The 12,061-nt window shown below is 35.8% G+C and overlaps 1 protein-coding gene across 2 annotated transcripts; it reads left to right on the top strand.

Annotated features, from left to right (window-relative positions):
* The first annotated feature begins 1,620 nt into the window (after positions 1 to 1,620).
* On the top strand, positions 1,621 to 9,999 carry LOC121740614 (MARVEL domain-containing protein 1-like). 2 transcript variants are annotated; one of them, XM_042133357.1, is made up of 4 exons: positions 1,621 to 1,818; positions 5,812 to 5,953; positions 6,178 to 6,444; positions 9,780 to 9,999. In XM_042133357.1, the coding sequence occupies exons 2-4, from the start codon at positions 5,819 to 5,821 to the stop codon at positions 9,921 to 9,923; spliced, it is 546 nt and encodes a 181-aa protein (XP_041989291.1). In that variant the 5' UTR covers positions 1,621 to 1,818; positions 5,812 to 5,818; the 3' UTR covers positions 9,924 to 9,999. The 2 variants fall into 2 exon arrangements, with proteins under 2 accessions (XP_041989291.1, XP_041989284.1); XM_042133350.1 differs by having other exon boundaries at positions 1,621 to 1,823.
* The last annotated feature ends 2,062 nt before the right edge of the window (positions 10,000 to 12,061 follow it).

Raw genomic sequence — 12,061 nt, 5'->3', positions numbered from 1 at the left:
GGTTCAAAAAAATCGACAATTTTTTTTTTCAAAACCCGCAGTGAAATATCTTCCTAGTAATGAAAAAAGAAGCCTGTGAAAACGGGACCTCTTAATATCAATTTTGCAAGGTCGCTCATCGTGAATTTCTATTTTACGTTTAAATAACATGGGAATTTTTTTTTTTAAATTTGGAATTTTACAACTCATTTTTGAATTAACATGTCGGGATGAGCGATACATATTTTTGAAGGAAATTGAACGCTCTAAATAAATTGTCTCTTATGTTTTTTCTGTAAGTAGTGAACTTACAGAAAAAACATAAGAGACAATTTATTTAGAGCGTTCAATTTCCTCGAAACTCGAAAAACCTTCAAAAGTTATTCGAGTTTAAAATCCAACATGTAATCAATTCAACGTTTTTTTTTTAATTTTTCTTAACAATTAAAAAAAAACGTTGCCGCCGCGCCGAATTTTATTTATGATTTGAATACAAAAAAAAAACTTCCCAAGTATATCGTACTACTAAGATGGAATCAATTTACTGTGGCAAAACAACCATTAAAATTTCATGTACAAAACAATATTATGGTAGTAACTGATTACCTATTTTTGTGCCAACCCTACTTCAAAATTTCTTGCCAGAAAACAATGGATCATATAAGTGGGACCAATCGCCAGATGAAAAAATGTTAAAAATTCATTTCTGGTCATTGGGCCCATTGGGCCTAAAAACCTTGGGACGAAACACCAGAGTACTCATCCGATCGACGTCATCTGACACATAATGGCAGACGCCCGCCGGAACGCACTCTGCTCATATATGTGTCTGACGTCCGGTCCGGATGAGTTGTCAGATGCCGTCTATCGGATGGCAGACATTTTTAATTGCCTTCCGGCGGGCGTCAGAAATTTTACGTCAGATGACGTCGATCGGTAGGTAGCAGTTCAAATGTTTTTCATCAGAAAATCGAATCGCGCTCTCTCTTATATTTTGTACTGAGCCGAGTGAGCTCGAACTTGCCGGAAGGATATTTCGGTGTGGGGGCCGGCCGACGTTCAAATGTTTCGGATAAGAAAATTTCGGACAATAAGCGGCCGTGCTTTGCCACAAACCTATAATACGACAGTATATATTAAGTCTATGGATTTAGCTGCATTCTGCGCCTCTACCATTGAGATACTATTATTAGGAGAGAGCCTTATATCGGTGTATAAGCGTCAAAAGCGTGTAATGTTATGTCCTACTTACCAGGACATAATAAAGGAGTCGGTCTGCATATTTCATGTAATAAAATTGTTAATAATCCCTTATTCGTGCTATTTAAGGCATTGGTGCTAAAAATGTCACATCAATCAATAATTTGGCTACAAAACTTGCATAGCTTTTTACGTGTGTTTACGGATTCTCATTACTTGAACTATAGTTTATCGATATCATGAACTAAATGACTTTCTTTTCTGGATTATAAAATATTCAAGAAAATAAACGCACACTACTTGTATGAAAATAAGCACAAAATGGCCACGCGATGAGTGATGACGGGCTAAGATTACATCAGCTACACTAGAATACTTTATCTATGGCCTCTACGGTAACTAACATTATATAATCTGTGATTTATGGTAAAGTGGGCGGAAATCCTTGCGGATTGGAAATACGGAAAAAATTACAAATGTCAAAGATTGTGTGTTTTCCAAGTTTTCTAAAAGTAAATTTACTTTAATTTATAATAAAAGAATAGTTTCAGTAAAGTGTTAGAAGCTATAAAAGATCCGAGAAGAGAAAAACCACGGGATTATAAACTGGTTAATAAGTTTTTGGTGCTAAGACTTAAAGTAAGGTAAAGGTTCGTATCAAAGTTTTCGCGTGTGTTGTATTACGTATTTCTGTAGTTGTTGCTCAATAATTGCTATTTTAAGTAGTGACGGCTACTGACCAAGCTAATAGTTTCACTGACAACATTTTTTAACTTTAGTCAAACAAAATAACAAATTTAATTCCTTGGAGTAACATTCCTTGCTTTCTCCTTATATTCATAATAAACTAACATGATGTTTGGCTCTTGTATGTAATCGTAATCGAGAAGCATTTTTCATACATAATAATTCCTGCGCTATTATCTAAGGTAATTATGTAGAAAGTCAGGAGTGAACATTATGTTTACTTACATGCTTTCTCTGCGCCTATTGTTAATATTTTCTTAGCTACAATAATTATCATAATTCTACAATGTATATTGTCTTTTGTATATCTTGATATAATGTATTTTGCCCTTCTTTAACTAATGTTTAACATGTTATTCAAATATTTTATGTTAGAAGTATGGTATTATAATGCTAAGAACCCTTTTATTCATTTAGGGAGATCGCAGACGACAGACTTTTTGTGCGATCAAGTCTGCGGCGCCCATACAGACGGCATGGCCGCGCCATGCTAACTGTATGGGTGCCGCAGACTCGATCGCATAAAAAGTCTCATCTGCGATCTCCCTTATTCACACCATAAACTGTTTTGTTGTTCTCCTTAAAAAACAGAACTGCAATAATTTTATTTTGAAGTGTTTATCATAAAATATGATAATTGAAACTTTTTAAGTGTGTGTACATTTTCAAAAATATATCATGTAAATTTCTAACAAGAGGTATTTCTTTCCTGCAGAGTATTTTGCAATTTTATTAAATAATTTTTTAAATCTCTTAGTCATAGGTAATTACAACGCCTGTTAAATACATGACATATGTAAAATACTGTTGTAGATAAAGGTGCGTATCGATTTCGCGCGGCGGCCGGCGCGAGCATTGTTCGACCGCGGCAGATCTGTGTTTTGGTTCGCGAGCTATTTTTTGCGCTCACTATAGCGAGGTAGCCGCGCGCGGCAGCCGATCCGTGAACGAGCGTTCATTTTGTGCGCGACAACCATGGACGTGTCGCGTCGGCGATGTGCCGCTGCTGCTTTTATCATTATTTATCATATTAGTAACAAGAGATCGAAGCGAGAAGCTCGATTGTGATGAAAAAATATATATGAACAGAATGCTACATGGTAGTTTGAGACTAATGGGAGACATGAAATACTGATAATCACTATATTTACTGTTCCATAGAAATTGTTTAGTGCCATGTTATAATCTAACTAGCTGTTGCCCGCGACTTCGTCCGCGTGGACTTCAGTTTATAGCGCGCGATGGCAACAAAATTGGTGTCAAAAGCTTTTATAAAAAAAACCTGGTACCCCTTAAATCAATACAGCTGTGCAGTGTGCACACAATAAGTATTTCATTTTTTTATATTAAACTTTATATTTTATGCCAAATTTTAAAGCTTATTTAGCCCTCCAATTACACAACTACCCATAAACTATTTATCATTGATAGATTTCAGGTTACGTCACTGCACAGATAAAGTACTGAGTTATTTAATACCGTAGAATAGATATAACAATCGAAAAAAATCGAAACTTAAATGTAAGATGATACCACGTCTTACAGGAAGACTTTTGAGCAAGCGTCAGCGTGATGTAGAAGACGCACGGCGCCATCTATTATGAATTGTTGGAACTAACTTAATTTGAACAAATTTACGCATTTTCACCCCCTTACAACCCTTTTTTCCAGTAAAAAAGTAGCCTATGTCCTTTCTCAGGCTTTAGACTATCTGTATACAAAATTTCATTACAATCGGTTCGGTAGTTTTGGCGTTTGGCGTGAAAGCGAGACTGACAGACAGACAGACAGACAGATATACTTTTGGCGTTTGGCGTGAAAGCGAGACTGACAGACAGACAGACAGACAGAGATACTTTCGCATTTATAATATTAGTATAGATTATGTGCACACTGCACATCTGTTTTTGGGTATTTTGATTAATTAAGGGCCGCGCTACACCGGAATGGCAGCGGCGAGGCGAGCACTTTCAGCGCTGCCATTCCGGTGTAGCGCGGCCCTAAGAGGGGTACCACTTACCAGGGTTTTAAAAAGTTTTTAAATTTGACACAAATTTTGTTGACACCGCGCGCTATAAACTAAAGTCCACGCGGACGAAGTCGCGGGCAACAGCTAGTTATGAATAAAAACAATATTATATAGTAAAGTAGGTATGATTAGTTCTGTTACAATAATAAAGTAAAAAATAAAACGCCATCTGTTTTCATATATTAGAATTAAATTGTTGATTGCATTGATATATTTTCTAGATGGAATATAGGCCAACATGGTACACTTGAACTCCTTTATTTTAGAGCGCCTTCTGTTGTCAACTTGTCACATATATTAGAAATGCAGTAGGAGCTCTATAAGATAAGATAGATTGATTATTATTATACCAAGTGATTATATTATTAAACATAATATTCTAACGTATTAAAAACTATAAACAAAAACATAATAACTAATAAGTATGATTAGTTCTATGTTACAATAAAGTAAAAAATAAAACGCCATCTGTTGAATCGTATTAGAACTAAAATGTTCATTGCATCGATATATTTCTGGATTTTTTATAATATTATACATAAATTAATACATTTAAGATTTTTGAAATATTATTTTAATACACATCCAAGACCCAGGAACATTGAAAACTTTTGTTCCGCCTGCGGGACTCGAACCCAGGACCCCCGGGATGAGCGCTGCCCACGCGCAATGCGAATTAATTTTCATCGATACTTTCTCAGACTCTAGAATAACTGTGTACAAAATTTCATTGCAATCGGTTTAGTAGTTTTGGCGTGAAAGCGAGACAGACAGACAGACAGACAGAGATACTTTCGCGTTTATAATATTAGTATGGATAGTATGGATTAGAAATGCAGGAGTTCTATAAGATAAGATAGATTGATTATTATTATACCAAGTGATAATATTATTAAACATAATATTCTAACGTATTAAAAACTATAAACAAAAACATAATAACTAATAAGTATGATTAGTTCTATGTTACAATGAAGTAAATAATAAAACGCCATCTGTTGAATCGTATTAGAACTAAAATGTTCATTGCATCGATATATTTCTGGATTTTTTATAATATTATACATAAAATATATTTAAGATTTTTGAAATTTTATTTTAATACACATCCAAGACCCAGGAACATTGAAAACTTTTTGTTCCGCCTGCGGGACTCGAACCCAGGACCCCCGGGATGAGCGCTGGCCACGCGCAATACTAAATCATTTTCATCGATATTTTCATGGAAATAAGATATTTTCCCACATCAAAATGTAGCCTATGTCCTTTCTCAGACTCTAGAATAACTGTGTACAAAATTTCATTGCAATCGGTTCAGTAGTTTTGGCGTGAAAGCGAGACAGACAGACAGACAGACAGAGATACTTTCGCATTTATAATATTAGTATGGAAGTATGGATTAAAGTACGACACTTCTCGTTATCCATGTTTTTGCCACGCGTATCCACTAAAAATGCGTGGGTACTCGTCAGGTCCGTTTCAATTGCGCGCGCACAACGTTCTGTCACTCCTTTGCCGCGCCGTCAAAAACCGACACAAAGTGGTTCGTCGCGCGGGCGCGGCAGGTTCGAGCGCGCAGATGTTCGAGTTGCCGCGCGTGGCGGCGCAATACCCATAAATCATAATGCGCGGTCGCCGCGCGAGCCAATGTTCGTTGGTTTGCCGCGCGAAGTCGATACGCACCTTAAGAATATTTTAGCGCCACATGGATCTTATTACAAACATTACAAATTGGAACAGCCAGACCAAATTGTCTAATTTTGTCCTTCAAAATACAGTTTATAGGCACACATTAAAAAAAAAACTAATTAATAATAAGTCACTGTTATTTAAACACTTGTCTCCTATGTTTACAGATAAAAAATGGCGGAAGCAGGTTTCCCAGGTCAACACACTACAACAACAACCATAACGTCGAGCACTACTGTGCAGACCAACATACGATTTGACTCCTCCTACATGCAGACACTACCTGGCATCTTGAAGGTTATACAGGTGGTGAGTACCAACTGCAACTAATAAGTAATAGGGTGGGTTATTTTAACTATTACAAACTTATATGGCTGTTTTGGCAAGTGACCAAAACAGAATGATGCTGCCTTATTGTCAACTGCCACCTGAGAAATTGTTTGAAACCCACACCCTAAGCAATTTTTTTTTTAAATTGATACAACTCTATAACATTTCTGATACATGGGTAATCTCATATTATTGTGTTACAGGGAGCCAGCCTCCTCGGGTTCATCTCGGCCCTCTGCTCCAGCTTCAGCCACCTGAGCAAGTCGCAGTACTTCATGTGGATTTCCATGATAGCGTTCTGGTACACGGGCATCCTGCTCGGCTTCTACCTGTTCCACATTGTGGAGAAATTCTACAAGATCCCGTGGCTGAAGATGGAGATGTGCTTCACGTGCCTGTGGGCGCCGCTGTACCTGCTGGCCGCGATCCTGGCCATCACCGTTGAGGACAGTGCTCATTACGCTGCTGCGGTGAGCCTTGCACATCTTTAGCTAGGCTGGAAATTAAAAATATTTTTGCAACACTGTTTCGAAACATTGGTGTGGTTGTTGTATGTCTGTAGCTAATGTGTATCTTGTTTCTATGCATATATTATGTCGACAGTGAGGTGAAAACTCTGAAATGTTTCCGGAATTTTGGAAGTTTTCAGGAAAGTTTCAGGAAGTTTACTCGAAAACTTGCGCACGAGGAAGTTTTGAAAACTGTCATTTATCTTATAAAGACAGTTGTGATGTTTATTTTTTAATGCAAATAACACTTAAATTCGCTAGTTTTTATAGTTTTGATTAAATTTAACATACTTTTGGCAAATAATAGGATGATTCATAATTGATAATTGACATGATTGAGATAATTGTTATAAATATTAATCTTAGATAACATTATTTTCAAACATACCAATATACTAATCTTAGCGTTACTTGCATTTAAAAATAATCATTACAATTGTCTTTTTATGATAAACTAGAGAACGCCCGCAACTCCGTTGCGCCAAAATGTGTTTATCGCGCCGGAATCGTACATTTTTCCGGAATAAAACTATCCTATGTCCTTTCCCGGGACTCAAGGTATCTCCATGCCAAATTTCAGCAAAATCGGTTCAGCGCTTTAAGCGTGAAGAGGTAACAGACAGACAGACAGACAGATGGACAGACAGACAGACACACTTTCGCATTTATAATATTAGTATGGATGACAGTTTTCATAACTTCAAAATTTGGAAGTTTTCAGGAAGTATTCATTAGAAATGGAATCTTTCCGAGAAAAGTTTTCGTCTCTATGGCTCTCACATCATCTCATTATACTACAGCTTTCCTGGTTGTGAAAAGAGGCCGCTCAAATAGTAGGTGATGTCTGTGTAGGGGCTACTGCTGCAGCTTGCCTTAAAACCAATATTATATTAAAGATGTATGATAAAGATAAATGATAATTAAGGGAGAACGATTGAGGATGATAAAATAAAACCGCTCCCTTTGATGGATAAATGATAACTAAATTTATTTCACGTAATACAAATGAATATGATCCGCGACATTACTGAATCTGTGTAAGCATATATTATTTACTAGATGTCCCGCACGGCTTCGCCCGCGTAAATTAGGAATTTTACAGAAACCGTACATTTTCCAATAAAAAATATTTCCCCCGTTTTTCCCACATTTTCCTGAGTTTCGTCGGTCGTATTAGTCTTAGCGTGATAATATAATATAGCCTATAGTCTTAATCGATAAATGATATAACACTGAGATAAGTTTTTAAATCGGACCTGTAGTTCCTGAGATTGACGCATTCAAGCAAACATACTCTTCAGGTTTATAATATTAGGTAGGTATAGATTTTTTTTATTATCGCTTGACAAACTCGAGTCTCGATCTAAAAGACTATGAAATGGTATAATTTGGTAGTGATGATGATGATAATGATGATGATGATGATGAATGTAATTTGCATAGTAGCATATGCTTTCTGTTCTTAAAACAACGCCGAAACTCGCAAACTTGTATCTATAAAGAATCAGGAGTTCTCTCAGCACCTTCCGAACTACGGTATACCAGGTATATCTCGGTGCAAAATCTTACTTGTTTGTAGCATATGCTTAGAATACTTCTCACGAAACCGAAGTCACCACATGTTTCCCTATAAATTTTGAGGAGTTCCCTCGATTACTTATGGATCCTTCATTAGATCACCACTTTTGTGAATATAATACCAAATTGGGATAATCTATACTAATATTATAAAGAGGAAAACTTTGTTTGTATAATTGTAATGAATAGGCTCAAAAACTATTAGACCGATTTTAAAAATTCTTTCACCATTATCTTAAACCATTATCGAAAGCTACATTATCCACGAGTAACATAGGCTAAATTTTATTTTGGAAAAAATAGGTTTCCGTAAGATTTTCGGACACAAGGTGTAAAAAATCAACCAGAAAAGTTAATAATTGCGTACGCTGCCTAAACTATAAAAGGTGGTATCATCTTACATTTAAGTCTCGATTTTTTTCGATTGTTATATCTATTCTACGGTATTAAATAACTCAGTACTTTATCTGTGCAGGCAGTGACGTAACCTTAAGACCAAATTTCACCAACGACTGTTAAAGTTAATGCTCGAATTAGTATCACGTTAGCTGTTTCGTTTTTCATATGAATGAAAGAGAAGACAGGATATTTTAACAAGCTGTTAACACTAACAGACGTTGGTGAAATTGGGGCTAAACCTATCAATGATAAATAGTTTATGGGTAAAGTTGTGTAATTGGGGGGCTAAATAAGCTTTAAAATTTGGCATAAAATATAAAGTTTAATATAAAAAATGACGTATTTATTGTGTGCACACTGCACAGCTGTATTGATTTAAGGGGTACCAGGGTTTTTTTATAAAAGCTTTTGACACCAATTTTGTTGACATCGCGCGCTATAAACTGAAGTCCACGCGGACGAAGTCGCGGGCAACAGCTAGTAAGGAATGTAAATCAAAACTGCTGAATCGACTTCAATAATTTTTTCAGTGGCTATATATTTTATATCCGTGCGAAGCCGGGGCGGGTCGCTAGTACCCTATATACCAAAAGAAAAATTTTGAAAATCGGTTAACAAACGGCGGAGTAATCGTTGAATATAAGAAAACGAACATAACACCTCCCCCATTTTGAAAGTCGGTTAAGTAGATTCAGTAGTTTCAGAGTCAGTAGTTTTTGCGTGAAAGAGTAACAATCCATACATCCACACATCCATACATCCATACATCCAAACAAACTTTATAATATTAGTAGGATGTACGGTTGGCAACAACCCGTACAGTCTGTTTAAACTAGTTTAATTTGTAGGATCACTACTATGATAATATGGTGAGATCATACTAACTGCAATCTTTTAAGTTATGACTGGTTAATGATTGGTTGAGTGTGTGGCAGCTCAAGCCGGGGGTCGCGGGTTCGAATCCCGCCGACGGAGCAAAAAGTTTTCAATGTTCCCGGGTCTGGATGTGTATAATATAACAAAAATCTTAAATATGTATAGTATAAAAGTATTAAATATATTTCCGTTGTCTGGTACCTGTAACACAAGTCCTTCAGGTACTTAGGATGGGGCCAGACTGACGTGGTGTGAAGCGTTCATAAATATAATGATTGTCATTTTAAGGAGTTCTCCTTATATTGTAGTGTGACGAGATCGTCAAGTGGAAATAAAAATTATTTACAAGCTATTCAACAACACAAGATACAACTCTAACCTACTGAAGAAGGATCAGTCTAACAAACTCTGTATTAGTTTCTATAGTCATGTTTTGTATGCAGTTCTTCGGTTTCTGCGCGACGGCGGCGTACGCGCTCGACGCGTTCCTCAAGTGGCGGGGCGTGCGCGCGGGCGGGCTGGCGCAGGGCACGCGCGTCGTCTCCAAGCAGACCACCAGCGTCGCGCCGCCCAGGGAGGGATACTAAGTCACTACTGAAGATGACGACGATCTGAGAAGTTGATTCCTAGGCAGATGGGGGACCTACGTAGTTACGTCAAACCCAGCCGACAGATCACAATTACCATTAAATTGAAATGACGTTGGTCTGTACGCCTACCTATGAATTACCATCTCTGATAATACCTAGTGCCTGGTGTGTCTGAGTTAATTTGACAGAAGTTTATCTAATCAACAGAATCAATTGGTAAGTTATGTTATTGTAAATATTCGATAATATCCTCGTCAAGCAACCCCAGAAATCAGCCATTGGTAAATTGATTCATTTGAAACGACAATTTGACACTAGTAATCATTTTACATTATTTGAAGCTAGAAAATATGATTTTAACTTAGCTTCGTTGGCTTCAATTAAGCCATTACGAGATGAACAACTTATATTAACATAAAGGATTAAAAGAAAGCGTGAATTTAGCAATTAAATAGCACAACACCTTATTGTAAAAGTAATGTGCTCTCTGACTGTCGACGTCATCATTTGTATAACGGCTTTTCTACACAAATCAGCTATTCAAATTAATGACTGTAAGTAGCACTGTACTGTAAGCTCTCTTGTGAAATTTTGAACGGAACTTGCACAACCATACAGAATGGAGAAACCACCGCTACCTGATTAGTCATGGTTTTAGAATTAAGGTCCACATGTATTTATGTAATTTTGAATAATTTTAAGCTCAAAAATGTATGTGTGAAAATAACATTTTTCTGAATCATTGTTTAACATAATATTATACAGGTTATGAATATAATTTTAACCATTAACTATTTTTTAAAACTTAAATAATACTTATTAATATAAGTGCCTTGTTGATTTTCGTCTGTTATTATTTCGCTAGTCGTTATTTGTTAATAACTTTGTTTACAACGAGTTCTCTACTTTCAACTTAAGGTATTTAATGATTGTTTTTGTTGTAATTTTACACGAATTTCTAGTACTTAAGTAGCAGTAAGATACAACTTTTACTATATTTGAGATTTTCAGCTATATACTTGGTATTTTGTTTCATATTGTCACAGATTGCCTTATCTTGTGTAAATACACGTACAAAATATTATTAGTATGTATGCTATTGATGGAACCACGAAGTTCTAGCGACATCTAAAAGGTGAATGTTACACTCTATACTTATTGTGATGTTGAGATAGCGATCAGAAAAACTTATATTTTCCACCCCTTAACTGACGAAATTATTTAGATAACGACAGGATATAGAATGTTGCTGAATTTGTCTGATACGCTGGAAAACTCAGACAGAAAGAGATAGCAACATTTATTACGTCCTGTATCTGATTGTATTTTACTAGTAAGAATTGGCAAAATGTGTATAACAAACACAACCAATACAACCTGCAAACTTTCAATAAGAGAGCGTATTCCCTCTTAAAAGGCTGGCAACGCACCTGCAGCTCTCCTAATGTCGCGAGTGTCCATGAGCGACGGTAGTTGCTTTCCATCAGGTGACCCGTTGCTCGTTTGCCCTATTTATAAAAAAAAAACAAGGTAATATAAGAGTGTAGCGTTCAAGAGATTCAGTGCCTTAACTGACAAATTGTTATTTCATATGCAAATAGTTTAACATGTAAGAAAATAATATTAACCAAAGACTTTAAAACAGATATATGTCTATTTCAATACGAAAATGATTTTCATATATTTTATACATTGTATTATTATATCTGACCGAATTCTAAATATATTTTTGTATTGTTGTCTATGTATCAAAATTGACAAAAATATGTATAAGATTTATAAATTTATTTAATGTTTTTTTTTTAATATTTTTTAATAAAATTTACTAACATTAGTGTTAAGTTTTAATCCTTCGATCGTGGATTCTTGGAAATCTATTGTTATTCTATTGTGTCTCGCTCACCGGTGAGCTTATGGGGCTTGATGGGTTAACCATTGTTTGTTAAAGACATTTTAAATTGAGAAAACTTACTAACACAAAATATAATTATTGTTATATCTGTAGATGTTCTATTTTTTCGCTATGTTTAGAAACGGACATAAAGTGTATCGAACAACTACACCTACTTACATATTATTATTGAATATTGATGGTCTATGGAATTGAGATTTCAGATTTGCTTACCCTACCATAG

The sequence above is a fragment of the Aricia agestis genome, chromosome 1 (genome assembly GCF_905147365.1).
Source record: "Aricia agestis chromosome 1, ilAriAges1.1, whole genome shotgun sequence".
In the NCBI taxonomy this organism is placed as follows: domain Eukaryota; kingdom Metazoa; phylum Arthropoda; class Insecta; order Lepidoptera; family Lycaenidae; genus Aricia; species Aricia agestis.
Note: the sequence above shows the minus strand (reverse complement) of the source record. Positions and strands in the feature narration are given on the sequence as shown.

Bases quoted from the DNA above. Each gene is read 5' to 3' on its own strand.
- LOC121740614 (XM_042133357.1), top strand. From the start codon at position 5,819: ATGGCGGAAGCAGGTTTCCCAGGTCAACACACTACAACAACAACCATA. The intron at 5,954-6,177 runs GTGAGTACCAAC...ATTGTGTTACAG, and splicing joins TCTTGAAGGTTATACAGGTG to GGAGCCAGCCTCCTCGGGTT. The intron at 6,445-9,779 runs GTGAGCCTTGCA...TTTTGTATGCAG, and splicing joins GTGCTCATTACGCTGCTGCG to TTCTTCGGTTTCTGCGCGAC.